This window comes from Falco naumanni, chromosome 1 (genome assembly GCF_017639655.2).
Source record: "Falco naumanni isolate bFalNau1 chromosome 1, bFalNau1.pat, whole genome shotgun sequence".
NCBI lineage: Eukaryota > Metazoa > Chordata > Aves > Falconiformes > Falconidae > Falco > Falco naumanni.
Window position 1 is genome coordinate 26,886,214 of NC_054054.1, and position 21,258 is coordinate 26,907,471.

At 42.1% G+C, this 21,258-nt stretch overlaps 1 protein-coding gene across 4 annotated transcripts in view; it reads right to left on the reverse strand.

The window, feature by feature from the left end:
* Window positions 1–9,178: 9,178 nt before the first annotated feature.
* UBE2K (ubiquitin conjugating enzyme E2 K) overlaps window positions 9,179–21,258 on the reverse strand; it is a 46,637-nt gene continuing 34,557 nt past the window's right edge. For all 4 annotated transcript variants that reach the window (XM_040587125.1, XM_040587134.1, XM_040587141.1 and 1 more), the window contains 3 exons: window positions 18,162–18,261; window positions 14,569–14,697; window positions 9,179–14,214 (listed from right to left, as the gene is read on the reverse strand). In XM_040587125.1, the coding sequence (XP_040443059.1) occupies window positions 14,140–14,214; window positions 14,569–14,697; window positions 18,162–18,261 (304 nt within the window). In that variant the 3' untranslated portion in view covers window positions 9,179–14,139. The remainder of the gene's footprint in view (window positions 14,215–14,568; window positions 14,698–18,161; window positions 18,262–21,258) is intronic.

Sequence of the window (21,258 nt, forward strand, 5' to 3'; positions counted from 1 at the left end):
TTTAAGATGTTTTACTGCAGACAGTTCCATAGTTTAAAAGATAAGGTTTTTTAGGTGAAGTTACAGTGCTTTATCTTGTGAAGTTGCATGGGAAGAAGGAGGTTGGTCAGCAGAGTGAAGGTGAACAGTTCACTTTGTTCCCTGTGCCTCAATTCCCCTTTTCTTTTCTGCAAATTGTTTTGAAATCCCTTGATTCATTGTAGAAGAGCTGGATGCTGTTGACCTCAGTGAAGGATTAGTTGCTCTCCTAAAATGTGTAGGGCGCGGCTGTGTGCTGTTAAACAATGGCTAACTCTTTTGAGTGTTTAGCTGGTGTTACAGTTATTTTTCCTCTGTAACAGAGAAAACCAGACTCTTCATGAAGCAGTATATGCAACTTTTTCTAAAGCAGTCTGTGATGGTTTGACTTGAAGGATTTGAAATGCTTTTGACAAAGGAAGACTGGGAGATTTTAAAAGCATTTAATTACACATCTGTCAGGGTTTTGATTTCTAAAACTGAAATAATTTCACAAGATGGATTTACTGATCATAATGCAGTTTCTTTTTAGTGCTCTGGTCCAGTACTTCCCCCGCACAAAAGTTACAGTATTCTGGTTTAAACCAATTTTAAAATGTTTTTGTTAAAAGTTTTTAGGTGCTACCTAAAAAAGAAAGTCTCTTTTGGAAATGATCTCTGGTACCTTGTGGTGTGCCTCTAACAATGATTTGAAATCTGGACTTGACAGATCTTGCAAATATTCAGAATTGTTGTGAAAAGCATTGATGTGAAGTGCATAATTGTTGGGGGGGTTTTGTGGGGTGTCCCATTGTGTGTCTTTCCCCCCCGCCCCCCCCTTTCTTTTTGGATCGGTTTAAACGTCAACTTACTCAGGGAATCCTCACAGAATAATTTAGGTTAAAGGGATTTCTGGAGGTTCAGTGCCGTGCTCAGAGTTTTTAGGGGCACACCTGAGTTAGTTCTGTATGTTGATTATCAGTATAGTCAAAGAAAATAAGTACATTCATGTAGCGAGTTATGCTGGGCATAAATGGCTGTGTACAGAAAGAGCAGAAATGCAGTGTACAGGCTGTAGGAGAGGCCTGCTGGCGGTGGCCTGCTGGTTTCTTTTCAGAACTTGCCCCAGACGAGGCTACCTGCAGCACTTCTAATGCCTATCCCCCACCGCTCCCCCACCAGCGCCCTGAGAGCACCCATGGCACAGTTCAGAGTTCTCTCAGGATGGACATCTTTCTGGAAGAACAGTATCCCCTAAGGCCGGGGGTCATTACAGCAGTCTTGCTTGTGATAGCAAGTAGTTGGAACCGTCAGCCTTTATAACAAATACAGGGAATTGCAGGCATGATTTTTATATATATATAAATTTATGCATTGCTAGTACTTCTTCTTAGGCTTTAAAGATAAGATCTATTAAAAAGTAATTAGTATAAAACCGGAATTGAGGGCAAATTATTCCAGAGAAAGGTGGGTGTTCGTACTTGGCTATATGTGAGGTTTTGAGTATTTTATGTAAGAATGGGAATTCTTTCATTGTAATAAGAAAAGTGGTGCTCAGAGTTTTTCACTTGTGAATGTGTGATAAAGAATAAAAGGAAGCCAGGTGAAACCCAGTCTTTATGGCTTTTTATCCAGTGTAGGATTTAAAGGTGCTGAGGTTTCACATTCTGTTACATAGTTAGAGCTAAGTTCTCATCATCTTTAAGTTCCCATCCTCATAAAAGTGTGGCTTTGTTTCTTAGCAGACATACATTTATTTCTGTTCCTTTGTGTCCTCTGATGCCTGGACTGCACAGCTTCTGCAACAGTAAGACAGGAAGGCGGTTCTGAGAACTTAACTTTGTAACGCACCAAATTAAGCCTTTACCACTTAACAAAATCAAATCTGAATAGTTGTTTTAGACAAAATAATTAATGTTCCCTAGAGCAATCTTAAACAGGAAAATAATATGCATTACAAATCTTTTCTGCACGTGCTGACAAGCCTTTTAGACAAGTTCTAGAATTGATACTTACCTAAAACATACTTCCAGCCATTAGATACTTGGCATATGTTGTTGAACCAAGTTCAACTTCAGACTAACATTAGAGTTTCAAGTTAACTGATGGGGCTGTCACAGCTGAACTGGCCTCTCTAAAGATCTGAAAAGATTTGGGATTACCAAGCATTTGCAATACACAGGAAATTTGCTGCTTTAAGAAATCATCCATATGGATCCTAGTTTGCTTGCATGTGTGCTCCGTTACTCTGTTGGTTGGTTTGTGCACAGAAATCAAGTCCCAAATGGGCCCTCAAGGAAATAGCCCAAACTAAAGAAGCTGGACGATGGAGCCTACTTGCCAGCCAGGCTGCAGGTGTGCATAGCTGACAACCGAGCTTTAGTCACAGAGTACCTGGTCTCAGCCCAAGGAATTGTATCTCAGCACGGGAACACATTTGCATAGGGAACAGCAAAGTGTTAAACAGGAGTTAGCCAAGTCCTTCTGTACAGCAGCACTTGATGGGTCCCGCAAAGCCTTTCACTGCTTACATTTCTGACAAGGAAGGAATCATCCTGCTGGTGATTACTCCAGGTACTTAAACGGTCAGAGGGAAACTCAAATAGTAAGATAAAATACTCCTAAACTTCAAAGGCCAAGAGCGGCTTTCATTCCTTAAAGAGTTTTTAAGCCTGGCGTCCCCTCAATCCGTTTGCCTTGGTTCCTGGAAGGTTGCAAACAAGATTGGACTTCCTCAGGAGCAGAACCTGGAAGTCCTGGTGCAGTAGCAGAGGTGATGGCTGACAGCCATCTCCCTTCCCTGCTGCACAGCCTGGGTCAGGAGAGTAGATCCAAATTTTCTTATTCCTGTAGTTTTACCACGAGAGACAAAAGGGGGTGAGCAACCCAATTTCTCTCTTTGATCTCACACTCTCTGATCTGCTGTTTCTAGAAGAAGGTGGCCAGTCCCATGGCTCACATCAGATTCCTTAGCATCAAGTCACTGGTGACCTGCAGGATGACTGCTTCCACAAACATGAATCACTAGAATACGTTAACATTCCAAGTAGGAACATCTCTCACTCAAGGCAAGTTCCCAGCCTTATTTTCTGTAGTCTGAAAGGAAATGAACAAGTTGTTGGCACTTGCAGATGCTTGTAAAGAAACGAGTGGAACCACAGCAAAAGGTCATTTCAGGCTGGTTCCAGTTCAGATAACCTCCTCACTCGGGCTGCAAGAGCCAAAGCAGCAGCCGCGCTTACTGCGCCTGAATGCAGCCGGCATCACGTGCTTAAAGGCCACATGAGCGTGTTCCTCAGCGCCCTGCTGTCACTCACGGCACTTGACACAAACTGCACATGAAGAATTACTGGAATGACTGCTTGCAGCAGGCAGCATGTAGTACCATTGCCCTGGAAGAAGAAGTCTTGCCAACCTGATGAGAAGACCTTTCTGACCTGCAACAGAGCATCTGCTCTGCTTTTCTGCCTAGTAAAAGTAATGAAAAACTTTCATCAAGGAACTGTCTGACTGCAATAGCTGGGTGTTGCAAGCCAACAGGAGGAAGAGTCAGGACTCATAGTGACCCCTTGAGCTTTGGCAAGAAATGGTTCTAAGAAGGCGTTCAACTTTGAACCTGGTGGATTCATCACCAGCTGTGCAGCTGGATCCCCAGTCAGCGGAGCTGAGACACCGTGCTGCCCATGGATGAGTCCCGTGTTACCCGATGGGGAGAGGCAGCCAGCAGGAGACACATCCACTTTTCAGTGTGAGCAAGCTAATTTGTAGCTTGCTGAAGTCATGCTGGCAGCAGTGTAGTCTGAGCAGCATGTCAGTTGAGGCAAGAAGCATGACCAAGTAAGTCTTTGTACACCAAGTGTCCTCCTCCCACGACAAGACTATCAACAGCCACAAGAGCTCAGGTGTGTGTCCATAACACTGCAAGGCTAGCATGCTCCAGAAAAAGAAATACACTTTTTCCTCCTTAAGTTCAGGCATTTAATTCTCCTCTCGCTGCCCTGGAAGCAGATTGATCTATGTTGACCTTGATGCACCAAGGCTTCTGAAGCAAGAGCTGGCAGGTGATCATGGCTGGGTGGCTTTGGTGGTGAGTCTGATTGCTGTAAAGCAGGTGGGTTATCACGGCGTGCTCTAGAAACTCCATAGGCGGTGACCTCATTTCTTACCTTGGCACGACGCTGATGCAACAGCCGGCGTCTGACTGGGCAGTGGGCGCGTAGTCCGGCCCTGTACTCCAAGGGAGGCTGGGATGCTCGGAATATCTTCCTCTGCAGTATGAGTGAAAACTCAAGATAACAGTTTGCTTTGTCGTATGTTCAGGTGCGTCTGCTCATCTGTCTCAGTGCTGCCCCCAGGCCAGAAGCAGGGTGGGCTGATGCTAGCAGCAGAGGTCTGTCTGAGCCATCTGTCTTCTCACGGGGGGTTTACTGCCTCCACAGCACGTGCAGGGTGCCCTGCGTGGGCACTGTGCTGCTCCTGGCTGCCCACAGACAGCTCTTCTCCACTTCCTGCAAAACTAGGGGAGGCCCTAGTAATTACTGCCCAGGTAATTCGTGCCATCACCTCTTGGCTGCTTCCTTCCCTGAATCTTCCCAGGAAAGGAGAGAGCAAGCCGTAATCTGCATAAATTGTTCTGGGTGGTGGTAGAAGCCATCACTGTTCATCCTTCCTCATGCCATTACACCAGGATGGGATCTGGGCACTCTGCAGCCGCTGGGAGCGGACATGACCACACTGGCTCTGTACCTGTCCTTGGCACCCTTTCCCGTCCCCTTTTCTCAGCCTTCTGGCCACAGTACATCGCTTCCCGGCTGGCTGTTCTTCAGGGTCATCTTTGCTGTATCCGTCCATGCTTGCGTATTGCATCTTCTGCATTACCATCTCACTTCCCTCTACACGAGCTTAGCTCCTAGCACAAAACGATTTGGGGAGAAAGAGGACTCTGTGCTGTGACTCATTTCTGATGCTTCTGGGGGGGGATGCGTTCATAGTTTATCAGGTTCTGCTTCAGTAACAAGATTTTAAACTCTGCTTTTCCCACCAGGACTCTCCATGTTCGGAGTAGGTGCCCTCCCCAAGTCAGCACAGGTTACTGCTTTACTTGCTCCCTTCATCAAGTGGGGAGTTGCTTCTCACAGCACACCTGCCATAGACTGCACCCCGCTGTGAGCCACAGGCAGCTCCTGAGCTGCCTGGGACTCGGTCAACATGCGCTGAATGGCCAAATCTGTTAAATACTTTCAGGAATTTTCTTGTCATCTGGACTATTACAAGCTATCGCAGGAGGTCCAGCATTCCCCCACCCAGCAGCAGTGTATTTTTAATCCCTTCTGGTTGCCACAGCCCCTCACACCATGAGCCCCTCACAGACTGTACATACCCCGGTCACGGTGGCATTTACAGTCCCGTTGTCTCTGGCTTTCCAAGTTTCAAAGACACCTTCCTGGTAAGATCATCCATCACAGTATATCCATGTGTATAAATACCTAAACGGGCGATTTTCATTCGCAGTGAACACACAGACACCTGTGCTTGGAGGTATATCCCTAGAGAAATGGGTGGTTGATCGATTGATTCGGGTCAGAGTCCTCTGAAATGATGGTGATTGGGTCCATTGAGCGTTACTTGAGCTTGGCCTTCTATAGACGAAGTCATGGCCGGAGCTTCACCTCACAGCAGGATCTTTTGCCTCTCATTTTCTGTTCCTGCCAGTCCTGGGAGCTCTCTTGCCATGACAGTGGTTCCTAACACCAAGTTCAACGTGTCAGTGGTGCTCAGGTCTGGTAAGGACGGCGAGGGAACAAGGCAAGGGCTTTTTTGTATAATCTCCTGCAGCCTTCAGGCACCAACCCTGCCAGTGCACCAACGCAGCAGATGTTACCAAACATCCAAGTAGGATGATGGAGGGAGCTTTGGCCTACTTAAAAAAAAAAAAAAAGAATTAAAACAATATATGTATTTTATTACAGTTCAGGCTGGCAGCAGCTCCTTAGTGTCCAAGCTGCTGGATGCATGGCAGAAGCTGTTGGTGTAGCAGAGCCGAGATGGCAGGACGCTGTCATGGACTGGCACGAGTGGCGCGGCGGGGACGTGTAGCCCGTAGGGGTGAGGCTCAGCCTACAAACAGCTGCATCTTGGTGGGCATCTACCCCCTGGTCTGGGCTGCTGGGGTTTGGGGCTTGTCTGGGCCTGGTGTGGAGCTGGCTGGGGTCACGGTGCAGGAGCAGACCCGTGGCCTCCCTCATCACCTCGCACAGAGGAAGAGCCCCGAGCTGCCTTCACAAATGACTTGGGGCAGGGCACCACCTAACACCCGCCATGCACCACCATGTGGTTTTTAAGGGCCTAAATGGGCAACTGCTTATTTGCTTAAGCCACTGATGCTCTTGGCAGCGTTTGTAGCCACTTGAATTGCTGGGCACCTGGTTAGACCCTGGTCCTGAACCACCACCTGGTGCTGGGGGCACAGGCCTGACCCATAGCAGAAATGCGAAGAGTTGCCTCTTCCAGGAGAGCAGAGGGCTGGAAGGGACCCTGGGAAGATTTTCCTGTTTCCAAGCCAAACTTATTCCAAACCAATTCATACCAACCTGACATCGTGCCTCTTGTGTGTGACCCGGCCACTGAGAAATGCCCATCACTGCAACCACCCGCATTCCTCCCCCGTGCCCCGTTCCCACCGGGGCCGCGGGGAAGTTCACACACAGGATTAATGTCTCAAGAGCTGTCTCTTTAACAGTAAAAGCCATAAATGTGAGGGGGTTTCATTCCGTTTGAACTGACAGCTTCAAATCATTTAAACCACTTCCTGCACAGATAAACTACCTCGCATCCAACACAGCTTCTCGCCGTGACATGAGAACACGTTGGCCACCACTGCCAAGGACAGCTGGGACCCACTCCACGGCTGGTGTTCGTTCTTCAGCCTTGCATTCAAAGAAATACAAACCTGTGGTGATGACATGATTTCCAGTGCTTGTTCTTTGTTAAAAAATAATACAATGCTTACCTACCAGGCTGTACCCAACTGCAGCATGAAATGGGACCAGCCGGTTCTAGGACTCTTTTTTGAAGCAAAATCCACCTTAGAGCGTAACTGGCTCATCCTTTGTTGGGCTGTAAGCAGCCAGGTGTTGCTGCTCTGAGAAAGCCACCCTTGGACCCAGCTCTGCACCCAGGCAGTGGGTGTGTGGCTGAAATGGGGACACAGCCAGCTTTGCCCCAAGGCAGGCAAGGGCTGCTCCCACAACCCAGCAACACGGCCCCGCTACCAGGAACTTCCCAAACCTCTCAGACAGGATCCGCAGGAGCCTCGGCTACTTGCCACCTATCGTGTTCTCAACACGCCAGCTGAGAAGAGTCATTCTGGGCAAGACGGAGGAAGGGAAGCGACCGGGGCCGGCAAAGCAAGGCGCTGCTGTGCACAACCCCTTTTCCCACCCACTGTAGGAGCAGGGGCCCCACGCCTGTGCCCTGCACCACGCCTGCAAGCAGAGGCAGCTGCACACCAAGGACTGGGGCTGCTAAAGGATTTGGTGGCTCTAACATCAGCACAAACCAGCTTCTCTCTCACCTTCCCACCACCACCAGCAACACCAGGCTCGTTTTTCCCCCCTCACCATCCCAGCCCATGACTCTTATTTTACACCAGGCTGTCACAAACCCACCTGAAGACTTCATGTATTTCAACACAAAGCAGCCACCAAGTGAAGCAATGTAATTTATTTGACATTATACCAGACGCGGGTGCTCCAGATCCAGACTTGACCTTAAAACAACTTAAAATCCTGGATTTGCTGTATTGGCAGTATCTGTTACCTGCCTGAGAGCCAAACGTGTCAGCATTACAGCTATTGAAACAGAAAATTAAGTACAGGAGAAGTCGAGCCAGTAAGCACTATCGGTCCATTTCAACTGTGAACTCGCTTCCAGTTTTGGGGTGCCAGAAGAAACGACAACACTGTCAGACAACTTTGAGGGTATTTCAGTATACAGGAGCTCTCAGTTACTCACGTCATAGTAACATCTAACTACAAGAAGAAGGGAATATGGATTTTTTTTTTTTCCCCTCCCTAAATCAACAGGCAGGCTAAGAGAAGCAGCCCTCACCCCCGGCAGAGGGGCTGGGGCATGCTCCTTCTCCCTCACACCTCTTCGTAAATCAGGTACCACAATGCAACACAGCTCCTGATGACAGTAAATTTAAACAAAACAATCCCCCTTACACGACTGTTTTTAACACTGTACAACTGTGCATCCGGTAGAGCCTGCCTCAAAACCTGCCCGACCTGCCCAGGGACACACACACACACAGAGGTAGATGGGACACAGACCTGGAACAGATGATCACAACCAGCTCCACAGCAAACTCACCACTCGGCTCTGGCTGGGCAGACACTGCCTTCTGAGCAGCCTTACTCCATTTCGCTAACATTGACAAACTCCAAACAAGAGAACTGCGCGTACTGGTGGCAAACGAATCCATAGGCGTCATCTCAACCAGGTTGTTCCACAGCTGAGAAAGAGGGCAGTGTTATTACCCAACAGGCTGTCACCTTCCCAAGTAAGAACCAACTGCAGTTTATACGAAATACAGTTTAAAACGCACAAAGATGAAATTAAATGAGTGGTGCTGGAAAACCCACAGAACATTTTTTCCTCTGCAAGTTACTGATTTTGTATCTTCAGACACAGCTTTGAAAGGAGACACAAGGTGCTGTATATGTACATATATTTCTTAGGTTATCACATAAGGCAGTCCTAGTTGAAATAACGCACGCTTTCATTACACAGCTTATATTTACACAGTTTTCTTTTTCAAAATTTTAAGTGTGCATCATGAAAATGATCATCCCTTTCTCCCTTGTTACTGACATGGAGGCAGTATACCCTGTAGTATCAGAACAATTCAAATTACCAGAAATAAAATGAAAACTGTTTTCAGGGAAACATGCATTTATTGTTAAGCATTCCCAGTGAAAATCAACATCTTTTAAAATGTGTTTATTTAAAAAATCATTTGTGTACAAAAGTGTTTGTGTAGTTTTTGTTTTCAAGACAAAAAAACACTGATGCTGCATTCCAGCCCACCCGCTCCTCCTGTACAGGTAGCCTGATGCTCAGGAACCAAACACTGATGCTGTATTTTTTTTTCTTGGTATTTTTTTTTTTTCTTTTTAAATTAGAGAAGTCAGAATTTAGGATGGAAAAGGCAAGTGAAAAGCAGGGTTCTTCAACAGTTGACATCAGCATTCGTATGATGACAGCCTCCTTCAGACACCACAACAGAGCACCAGCAGCTGCCGCAAATCGTAAAATGGACAAGTACAGCATTTTCACAGTACATTTCCTCATCTGTTGAGTCATATGTCTTAACTTACATTATCGATGAATGGCTCAGCACCATAAGCCATCGGCTAGCTATTTTGATGCCTACAAAGCAGGTAACAGCAGAGAAGGAACATCACATCACAGTACAGTGCAAATGATTTTCACGAGTTTGTCCAGTGAGAACAAATCTGAAGTCGAGTTGCTACCTACAGAGCACTGCAGCTGGAATAACCAAGCAAGAAGCAAAATGCGTTAACGACAGTTGGTCTTGCGAGTCTAACGATGAATCAGCGTATGACACCAATGCCACAAATGGGAACAGCAAGATACATGGTTTGCTGATGGGTCTGGAATAGATCAGAAAACTTATCAAGAAAGAAGGGACTGCCCCTTTGCCTAGCCGTAGGAGAAAGCTGTGCCTGGAAAACGAGGACAGTTAACAGTGGAAGCATCTATATGGTCTTCCCAGAAAAAGCTTTAGGCACCCAACAAGCACCTTTACTCTCATGCTTCGGTTCTGCAGTGCAACAGATGGTACGGTGAAATGCTCTTTCGCTACCTATTGTTGAACCAACTGCTCATAAAAACCACACAAAACCAACCGCCTGAGCACAGATCGGTGGCCGCGCTTATTGAGATGCTTCTCATCAACTCTACCAACAAGACACAGCAGGAGAGGACACCTCACCTCACTTTCTTGTTGCATCTGCTCATCAGCCCACGTGAAGTAAACCTAACTTTCACTGCTAAATTATTTAACGTTACCCCCTTCAGGCAAGCCTCTGGTCTAAGCACTAGCTTTTGTTGGTATTTAGGAAGCAAGCAAGGGACATGCACACAGGCAGGTTTCCCCTTGAGCTGAAAATGGAACACTTCGCCTTCACAGTGTTATCACCAATGCGGCAAACAAGAACTCTTGCCTGAAACCATGTTTTGACTTCCCACCCCCCCTCCTCTTCCCCCTTCCCCGATTAAATACACAATCTATATGCTCTGAAGTGCCTAGTCTGATTCACAGCTGTTAAGCTTAAATTTGCATAGTTTAAATGTTTCTGTTACCCACACCATATAATGCAGAATTGGCATTACAAGGTAAGCTTCTTTCTGGCTATTTAATTCATCCTTTCAGACAACAACAAGAGATCCTATATTCCTTACGTAAGTGTTCCAATACAAATTTACTTCGAAAACAGTTAAATACAATGATAATAAAAAAAAAAAACCCAAGACCTATTCCTACACCACTGGTACCTAATTGCTCAGATAAACACTACCAAACCAATTATAATCAAGGCCCCATGTTCTCTGCGGCAAGCTTTTTTTTTTTAAAAAAAAGAAGAAAGTTTGGAATATGCAGAATGAATAGCACTAAGTGCCACATCTTTCCAGAAGGATATGTTCCTAAGTTTTTGTCTCTGAAATGTACCAGTTTGTCATACCGAGAACACAGCTTGTTTGCAGAAGCAACGGGAGGAAGCTGTGAATTTGGCGAGTGGGGGTGGGATACAGTGAGGGCTTTTGGCACTCACGGGAAAACGGAGCCTTTTGGCCACAGGAAAGGGCATTCCTCTACCTTTGAACAAAGCCATGCTTTTCTTTTTGCGGAACTGGACGAGGAACAGTTTCTTGTTCCCACCAACAAAACAAACAAGGGATAAACCACTTTGCTGGATGCATGTTAAAACGTTCAGCAACGAAATCTGATCGATGCTCAGGCAATCAGGTAATCGTCATTGCCAGTATCTTGTTTAGAAAAATGGGGCCATTTAGACTTCAAGATTACTGTCTCGAGCAGTCTTCTTACATGATAAGAGGAAGACAACACAGGATTTATTTGTACTTAGAAAGCAACTGTACCCATGTTTTAAGTTCCTGTCTTCGGAAAGTGGGAAATGTGCAGCCTGAGTCCCCAGCTGGAGGGGACTGCACGACAACCCCACACCTGCGAACGCACAGGGCCCTGAATATAGCGATGTTCAGTCATACAAAAAACAGAACTACCATTTTGTATGTACAAACTCACAATGATAAACAGAACACTAACAGCAAAATTCCTAGGGCTCAGCCCCAGCTGCAGTTAAACTAACCTCGTACAACATTATCCCTATATTCAACTGATAATTACCAAGAATACAAAAACATTCCTTATAAAGGACTTGCATGTCAAAATTCAGAGGGACTTCAGACCACAGATGTCTCCTTAATGCTGGGTCACATTTCCTTCCCAGCTCACTTCTTGAGAAGCTTCCCTCCTGCCAGCACCCGAGCTAGCATTAAGGTATCTCTGCTACCAAGCACACGGGTGGAGGGCAAAAGCCAACATCCAACATCTATACACAAGGGGAAAGGGGAAGATGAGTGTTTTGCAGTAGAGAAGAAAATGAGGTAACTTCATGAGCGAAGTAAAACTTAACAGGGCATTGTTTCAGAGGTGACCGTGCTCACCTAAGAACCATTTCCTCTTTTCTCCCCCTCCCCCTTTCCCAGCCTCCTTTATCCCTTTCCATACTGTTTGAAAAACCTGCTGTTCTTAGGAGACTCATCTTACCAAAAGACACATTCAGAAGCCCATAACTGAGAAGCTTTATGTCCCCAACAATGATTTTCCAAGTTCTTTCTTTTGATAAATAGCAGCGAAGAACAAGGGAAAGTAGTCGGCAATTTATAAATTACCACCAGGGTTTAAAAAAAAAAAAAAAAAAAAGGTGTTGATGTAATCAAGAAGTTCTTAGCCTGTATAACAGAAAAGACAGCGACTTGAGATTAACACAAGTGGCATTTTGCCATAGTTTCCTACCATCCCTGGTTTTCACCTAGCAAACCAGCTGAACGGTAGCAGCTTCTTGTTAAAAAAAATATATAAATAAATATAAGGAAAGACAAACCAACTCGTTTCCTTTGGCATCATTGCAAATGATCTACACTAACTCAAGAAAACCCAAGAAAACTGACCACTGACTATACCTTAAAAAGCAGTAAGTATAAAGACTAAGCAAATGCATTTAGTATTGCACTGATATGAGTTCAAAGTATTTACTGCCTGTGCCCCGGAGTATTTTAAGTTTGGAAACATCAGACAGAGCAGTACGGGGAACATCCCTGAACTAGCTAGGTCTCTACACCCCTGTTTTCTGGTTCTGTTCCCCTAACACTATGCTCCAGATATTTAACAGATACACTGATGTTCCCGATTTCCTCTAGTATGTTTTATAAAACAGACTGTCTATGAAGCGTGAAACTATTTCAACTTGTACTTCATAGCTACAGAAAAACCCCAGACAGACATATATTTCCCCACCCCGCTAATCCACAGTTTAGGAGAAAACAGAGTCATGGAAAAGATGACTTATACAGTACTCCATTATCCACAACCCCCACACTCTCTAGTCTGAGGATTTCTCTGAACTTCCTTGTCAGATATACTCTCAAAAGTTAGCATCATATTCAAAAAGACATTACAGCTCTCTTTAAATAGATGTACTAGTGTTTGAAGTTGCAAAACTAATAATTTTCAAGCTTTTGCACTCAGGAGGAAATGTCATTTTAATACGAATAAGACGACTGACTGTATGTACAAGCCAAGGTAAGATTTCAGTTCTTGTTTATCAGAAACATCAATCCAAAAGAAAGCTAAATTGAGAACACACTTCTACTTCTATGTGCATTTGAAGTATGTACAGTGAAAACACCAACACAGCCTCCATGTGTCAACTAGAGAAAAATGCAAGCAAGGATGAATTTTGAAGTACCTGGTAAACAATCCTTAAATCGAAGCCCAAAATAAAGCTAGAAAACCGCTGCAAAAAACAGCTGATTGCATCATATCAAGTACTCAAAGAAAAAATTTTTTAATTCTCAGTACACTGGAGTATCAGCTTTTTCCTCCTTCAAACCCAGTGAAATCATATTATCCAGAATGTACTGAAGAACATTTTACATCTATTTAAGACAAAAAAAAAGGAAAGAAAACCAGCTCCATCTTTTTGTGCTATATCGAGGCATACTCTTTATAAGATTGTGTTGTGTAGAAAACATGATAGATGAAAATCATTACTGATAATTCAAAATATATTTTTTAAAAGGGGAGCCTAGACTACTGTAAATGGCACACATAATACCCACAGATGACGGAACATAATTTAGTGAGGATATTCAGCTGTATGATGTAAGGGAGAGGAGAATCAGGTTTCCCAATTAATAAGCTAGAAAGAAACCGGTTCTGAATAGGTCACCATTTGGAACTTTGGGTAAGTCTTGAAAATCTTTCAGGAAAAAAGTTACAAGAACAATCGAGTATTTCAATGGTGCTCTCTTCAGCGACCCTACCTAATATGTCTATTAAGTACAAGCATGCAAATATAGGTCAATCCACAGGCACATAGGATCCATGTTAAAAACAGTAAGATAGCTGTGATGAGTGGCACCAACAATTCTGATGATTAACACTCAAAAATGTTGCTTTCTGAATTACTAAATCAAAATCCTGAAGCAAGTTCCTGCTAGTCTTCGTCACACTGCTAAACACTAAAGTAGGCATGTTTTTCCCCCATTATCTTAGCTGAGCTCAAAGAATTTTTACAATATTTAGTAAGAAAAAAAATTAAAGTATTTCCCCTTTTTAAATTTACACAGATGTTTAATTAGCTTTATTTACAGAGCGTTTTTTTCAGTCTCCAATAGTGCCTAGACAGCATCATCAGGCAAGAGTGCCAGTTTTAAAAGAGAATCTATATAGAATCCTAAAAATAACAGATGGTGATGCTCCTCCAGAAGGGGCAAGCTGGACTACTGAAGCAGCTCTCTCTACATGGCTCAGTTACTCAGGAGTAATTCTGTTGCAGTCTCTACATCCCATGATTTTGAAGACAAGGCCACTATTACTGCATTCTGCAATGAAAAAACAAAAGCAATGATTTTTTTCAGTGTGTGAACCTGCAGCTCTGAGAAGCGGCAAGAAAATTCACAGATTGATCAGAACATTAGTTTACCATTTGCTCAATTTTAACTAAGAAGTTATAGAAAAATTGTTTGCAAAAAGGCAGGGGTAGCTCACAAGATTTACTAATAACATAGTATTTTAAAACTCTGGTCCTTAAAAATAATTAGCAAAACATGATGATTAGACCTACAAAAGGTCACGGATGTAGCAAGTCTTACTTTAGTATACTACTGACTCCTTGTATTTATATACATATACTTGCCCTGCCCCTACTGAAAAATATTGAGGTTATATATACTTACCCTATCAAAGCCCATAGCACAAAGGTTTTCTATTTTTTTGGTGTATTCTGGACTAGAAACTGGTGCTCCAGCATACACATGTGCCCAAAGTCGAGCTGTCTGTTTAAACATTTCTGGATTTTGTTTGTACTACACAAAAGAGAGAAGGGGGAGAAGGAGAAAGTTAAATCAACTCGGCAATCCAACCAAAAAGCAAGATGATGTGGCAGATTGCAATCCATCACTCTTTATACAGTATCTTCAACAGTGTTTCACACTGATCATGCTGCTATTTTTGAAATGAAATTTGGACGTAAGGATTACACATAGAGTAAACCTATGCAAGCGTTTGCCTTAATGCGTTTGCCTTTAAGTTAAATCACACACAATAGGTATTTTATGTGTACAATCAGGTACTGCTCTCAATTGCACTGATCAAAAGAAAATTAGCTATGTTTACCACAGCTACTGAAAATTCACATTCAGCATGGCAGAGCACAAATTACCCCTCTGTTAACATCTCCTGAAAGTACATAACTGCATACTATTCTAATGTTTTTCTCTAATCGCTTGAAAATATGCCCGGTTTTATACACTTCAAGTAGGTCTACAGTTTCTCACTCAGGGCTGACATTTTACTACCAGGCTTCCTCCTGAGAATAAGGATATTGATAGTGTACATGACAAAAGAAGAGCTGAAAAACGGGTGAGCAGGTGCAAAAAGCTAAGAAGCTTCAACTCTTTCCATGCAAGCTATTATTTGCCAGAAAAAAAAAAAGACACACGGTACGTAAGTATTATTTTGCACCAATCCCATCACTAACAAGTAACAGAACAGACCTTATCACAGAGAATTTTCAGCCTGCACCAAGAACTCAAAAGCCAAGAAAGCAGGTCACCTGCCATAAATTGCACTTAAGAAAAGCAAGATGAGTTTCCCATTTTAGCAATTTTCATACATAGTATCAAGGTTTTTTCTATTTTTTTTTAAAAAGACTCTTTCCCTTAATCATTACACTTTTGGAAAACGTAGGTATTGTCATCTCTAGATATATAATAAATTTTAGCACTAAATAATAAGACAAGATATCAGGAAATCTATTATTCAAATATTTAGGTATACTTAAGGACAGAAACAGGGCTGATTATCAAAGCTTTTTATTAATACATGAAAACAACTATTAAGTCTATAAAGCACTGACAAAGTGAAAACAGTACTTTTTACCGTTGTACATTTCATTTTCTCTCTCCTACACACACAACTACACTGCACAGTGTGCTTTGTACACCTCCCACTAATTCTGCTCCAAATGAAGTAATTCGTACATTTACTACCTGTTTATTAATGGCATTAAAACAAACATGGGAGACAATTTATTGTTGGAAATAACTCTGTGTGTTCTAAATACAGCAGTCTGTAATAAATTCCTTTGGTTGTAATGACTAGAAAAGAGGAAGGAGTAAGTTAAGCATCAGTAGCATCCTGACACACTATATTCTACTCTTAAGAGATCTTCCCCCAGTTTTAGTTGTTTATTTTTTAAATATTTTTGAGAACACTGCTAAGCATAAAAAGCAACTAGCTGAAGTGCAAGAATTAGTCATAACTGCATTTTATTCAGAACTAGGTGTCAGTGTTCTATAATTAAAACTCCTTTACTTAGGTACCCGTAAATATCTAGCTTCTCACTGAATTGAGAAAAGCCTAAAGGCACCTTTTACTGATGTCTCTCTGTTAGGAATCTGAGATAGTTAAAATTGCTGTACTTTAAAAAAAACCAGCAACTAACTGAAGTAGTTTTGACACCAGACAGCTGGTGTCTGAAAATGCTGCCGTTATTCAAACAGGAACTCTCCCTGGGATTCAGCTCAAGAGCTTGTAGGACACTGCCATTTACCTGGACAGCTTAGTAGTCTAACACATAGCTTAGTAAACTAACATAATGAAAAATAAGTATGGAGGATAAACAAATTCACAAGGAATTTTTTTTTTTTGGGTGGTGGTGGCGTTAAAACAAATCTAAACTAAGAAGGATGCCACCACCAAATAAAACACATATGAAGGAACTGGGTGCTTTCATGCAGGTATTTGCAGGGAACAGGAGAAACTGATTTCTCCCCACATCAGCCATGCCACAGTCCCACTGGTCACATACCCTCATGAAGTTCTTTGCCTGAGAAAAAACTCTTTCCAGCTCAAGCGCTCCTAGAGACTGTTATGATTCCCCCACAGAATTCTACCATCAGGGCTAGAAAGGGAAACGCTATTCTTGTTCTTTGTAAAAAGGGAAAAAGTGGTTTTGTTTAATAGCATGTGACAGCAAGGGCATGCATCTGGCAAGAAAAAACAGTGCAGGGACATGCCTGGTGGCCTTGCTGGCCTTTGCAACAATTCTCCCTGCGCAGAGCAATTCAGTCTGACAGCACTGTTCAGGGACATTTGTTCAGAGCAGCCTTACAGTACTGCAGAATCCCACACGCAAGCCCTTCTGTACTTACTACTGACTATAGTAGTAACAAACAGCTCTCCTCCACCCAGTCCTGCAATGGGCTACCTCCGATTTCCGTGTTCCCCTCCAAATCCTAACAGGTTTGATAAACTGCTAACCTATCGTCCCACACAGATTTTTAGAGGGAAGGAGTACACACCGTGTTACCCTACCATGAAGGGTCCCGACTTCCAGGATATATAGATGAAACGGATGCTGGAAGAACCTTACACTCGCTTTGTTCTGTTGCTACTAACAGCCTTACTAGCAGTCGATAGGGAAGCCAGGCCTTTACTCTCTCTCTCTCTCTCTCTCCCCCTGCACCCCTACCCCCCCCCTCAAGTACGAAGGAAAAGAACATGCCATACTTGGAATTTTGTTGAAAACTGTTGGACTATTAAGTTATGGAATGACTGTTCCTGTCTTTCATCAACACTTTAAACAGCACCATGTCAGTCCTGGTATGGCATAAGACTCAACTGACATTGTATTACTTTTTACAGGTTATTGCTACTGTCTGAAAAGTAACGATCCCTGTGATTATAGAATTCTACCGATACCAATTCAACCAGTGACTAAAACAGTTATCCCAAGTACTTACAAAGGTAAAATACACAGGATGCTTCATTCAGAGAACAGGCAAAAGTAATTCACGTAAAGCCATTATTCATAAAATTTTGACATTAAACAAATACAGTGCTCAACAATATTCATATTAATCTGGAAGAGGAGTTACATCCCAAACCAAATCCAATGAATGCCATCAAATTAAAACTCATTTTAAACTAATACAACATTGCTTTTCTTACGCTAGAAGACTTAGATTTTAAGAGGCAAGTTGTACTGGAATTCATTTTACTATGCTGTTATCTCCTGACACTTCTGACAAGCTAAATAAGGAATAAAACTAACAAAATAAACCTCCTGACACTGAAAAATAACTGCTACTTCCTCTGGAATCCAAACAGTAAAGAGCACAAAACACTGTAGTAACTCACACTTAGTTGTAAAGGAATTTTCTAATAAATTCTTCAAAATCTTTATCTCCCCCAAGGTTTGGGACCTAATTTGAGTTAGCAAAGGTTACAGAAGTGTTACGAATTCACAGCCAACCGAGTATCTTACCTGGTTTGCCACTACTGCATCCTGTGGATCATCTGGTTCTGCAGCTGCCAACAACGCTTGCAGTGATAACAACACCGTCCTTAGAGTCATTGCTGCTGCCCTAAAACAAAAAATTTCAAAATGACTTTACCAAATCCCATGCTTGTACTCACCTTTGCTCCTGTACTAGCATCACAGAAGATACAAGAGTATGTGTACAGATTGTAAGTCTAAGAATAGTAACTTTAAACTGCTGCGGCTTATAGGTATTACAATACCACTCAACAGATATATTTAAATAGGGTTTTAAATGAGGACTTTCTTATTAACAATGCTTTTGGAGAATACAGTCCTTGACCTACACATTTGATCATGCCCACTGAACAGAATTAATTTCGTCTAAAAAAAAACAATAAAAAGGCAATTCAAGTTGGTGTCATTCCTCCTTACTACCAGTAACAGCACCTTATGTAAGGTCTAGGTACTGAACTGGTAGCCCACGTGTGCTCCCTCTGCTGGCATTCTTCATAGCAAAATAGCATATACAGAAATAGCGACCTGTGTTTTAAATACTTGTAACAGATACATGATTTTATATACTAGATATCTTCTGCATTGATCAGTTTTAATACGATTTTTTTTTTTCAACAAAATTCAACCATTTACATAGTGAATTACTGCTATAATAAAAGGGTTTGGCTATTACAGAATGTGCAGTTGAAAATATTATCTCAGCTTCCTCTCATTTCAACCTGACATGACTGTCAGAAGCAGGAAAACATCCTGTAGTCATGATGATGCTGTAAAGTCACTCTTTTGCCCCTGTGAAAGAACCCTGTTGAAGGTAGCGTAGTTCTAGAGTTGGAACTTCTAAAGTTCCAAGATCTCATAATTTATCTTGATTTCAGAAGTATACCTAGAGTAAAAGACTTCAATAATATAGTAAAAGTAGAGGTATGAAATTGTTATACACTGTAAATCTGGAAAGCTGTAACATTTTAAATACACAGATTAATTAGATTTTGACCATGAGTACTCTCTCTGATCTACCATTTCAGCAGGCACACACTGGAAACCAAATAAAGACCCCAGTGAATCTGTGAAAGTTCAGTATTTCAGTTGATTTGAACGAGTTCAGTAGCTCTTAATTGCTGTGGGGAAGGCGCAGACAGATGTTCAAGCCAAAACACAGAACTGCTTACTCTGCTTAAGTACTAGTAGAAAGGTAAGTGGGTAAATGTGACATCTTAGATTTGAGCAAAATAGTTATGGCACATGAAATGTCAGAGGAAAGTTGTGAAATGTAGGCATCCAGTTTCTTACAGACAAACCATTCAAGTTTCAGTCAACAGAAAATGGTTTCTTCTTTTCAGAAGACTGAAAGTAAACACAGGGAGTCTGTTAGAGTAGGTGGGGAACAGTTTGACCAGAACATCCAGATACAAAGGAAACAAGTTTGCAAGTCTATTCCCAGTTTCACATTTCAGAAATATATGTATTTTCCAGTAATTTATGTATTTTCTAGTACCAAGGCATTGTATTGAGATACTCCAGTACAGTATGCAGATGAACAAAGAATAGATGCTTGTAAAACGGAGGTACATCTGTGACACGTCAATATTATATTCCTAGACGCTTATTACATTTACAGCTTTCCTGCTATGCCACTAACTATTCAAATATGGCATTTCTTCCCTAATTGTTTCTAATTCTAGAAGATTTTTTCCTAGAAACTTTTTTTTTAGCTTGATAATCATCACTGAGTTTTAACAGTGCAGTGTTCTACATCAAAACGCAAGTGAGAAACATCCCAAGTGACAGAGATTTTAATTAGCACATATTGTCTCATTCCAAGTGCTACATCAGCTTCAAGTCCCTCAAGCTGAACTTTGGAGGCTTAAATCTTCAAAAAACCCTCATGCTTTTAGAACTGAATTCTACATATAATTCTCCTTTTCCAAACCTACTACTTAATAACTAAACTCCACCCTTGCACACCACCCCACCACACACCTCCCAAATTTCAGATTCTCTTCCAGTTAAATTTAAGTATTTCAGGTTCCAAGCCAAAGAATGTTTCTTTAAATCACAAAGCTGGGGATTAACTACTAAGATCATATTTAATCAGATGAAGAACACCTAGTCACTGAAACATACCCTCAGTTGTGTGATGACAGCCTGGTTAACACAGTAAACTCAAGAGTAATAAACATCTTGTTTTTCCACACCTAAAGCACACGCACAAAAACTTCAGTGAAATAACATAGCAATATTTTTGCTTTACATGTACCTATGCTATTTTACTCTCGTAATTTCTGTTCTTTGCAATCCTTACTGGTTTATACAGTCTTGAAATTAATCTATTTAATGTATGCATTGATGACAGTTCACAGTGGTCTCTGCTAATACCAAGTGAGTGTAATGCAACATGTTTACTATTTTGGCATTCAGGTGTTACAGAATGCTAAGTCTTTCAGGCATTACTATGCTCAAATGGATTTAACCCTTTTTATTTTTATGCAGTGAATTTGAGGAACTACCACATCAACAATACACACTATAAAAGCTCAAGTATTTTTTCCCAGTTAAGGAATTCTATTATGCTATTTAGTGTAGTTTTAAAGATAGACTTAACACGAAATATCTATCAGCTATAACTAATACCACAATAACCTTCAAAAAATGCAAGCTGTTCTGCACAGTCTTTTACAGAAATCCTTCTACTTTAGAAACATCTGAAAACACTGCCATTATTTAAAGTAGAGAAGATGACAGGAAAGGGGTTGTGGCCCCTTGCATTGCTTTTACATGCAATTTACTTCCATTTATGCTGTATCTTCTAGGAGTGGAAAATATACCTTGGGGAGCAGAGGGCATTACTAAGGACCAAATTTGCCATGGATGTCTAGAACACAAGTTCTGTGCTGGCTCTAGCTGTCTCTGGCTTTCCAAGCTGCTAGGCCCTTTCAGCCCTGTTCATCTGTTATGTTTGTAGATTTTTATATATAGCATACCGAGACGTGAACTTCTGTTCTGACATTCCAATTTCAAAATGAGTAGTATAAATAAATAGCTCATCCATTTGGATATGCAGATGGCTATATGCTCAGAAAACTCA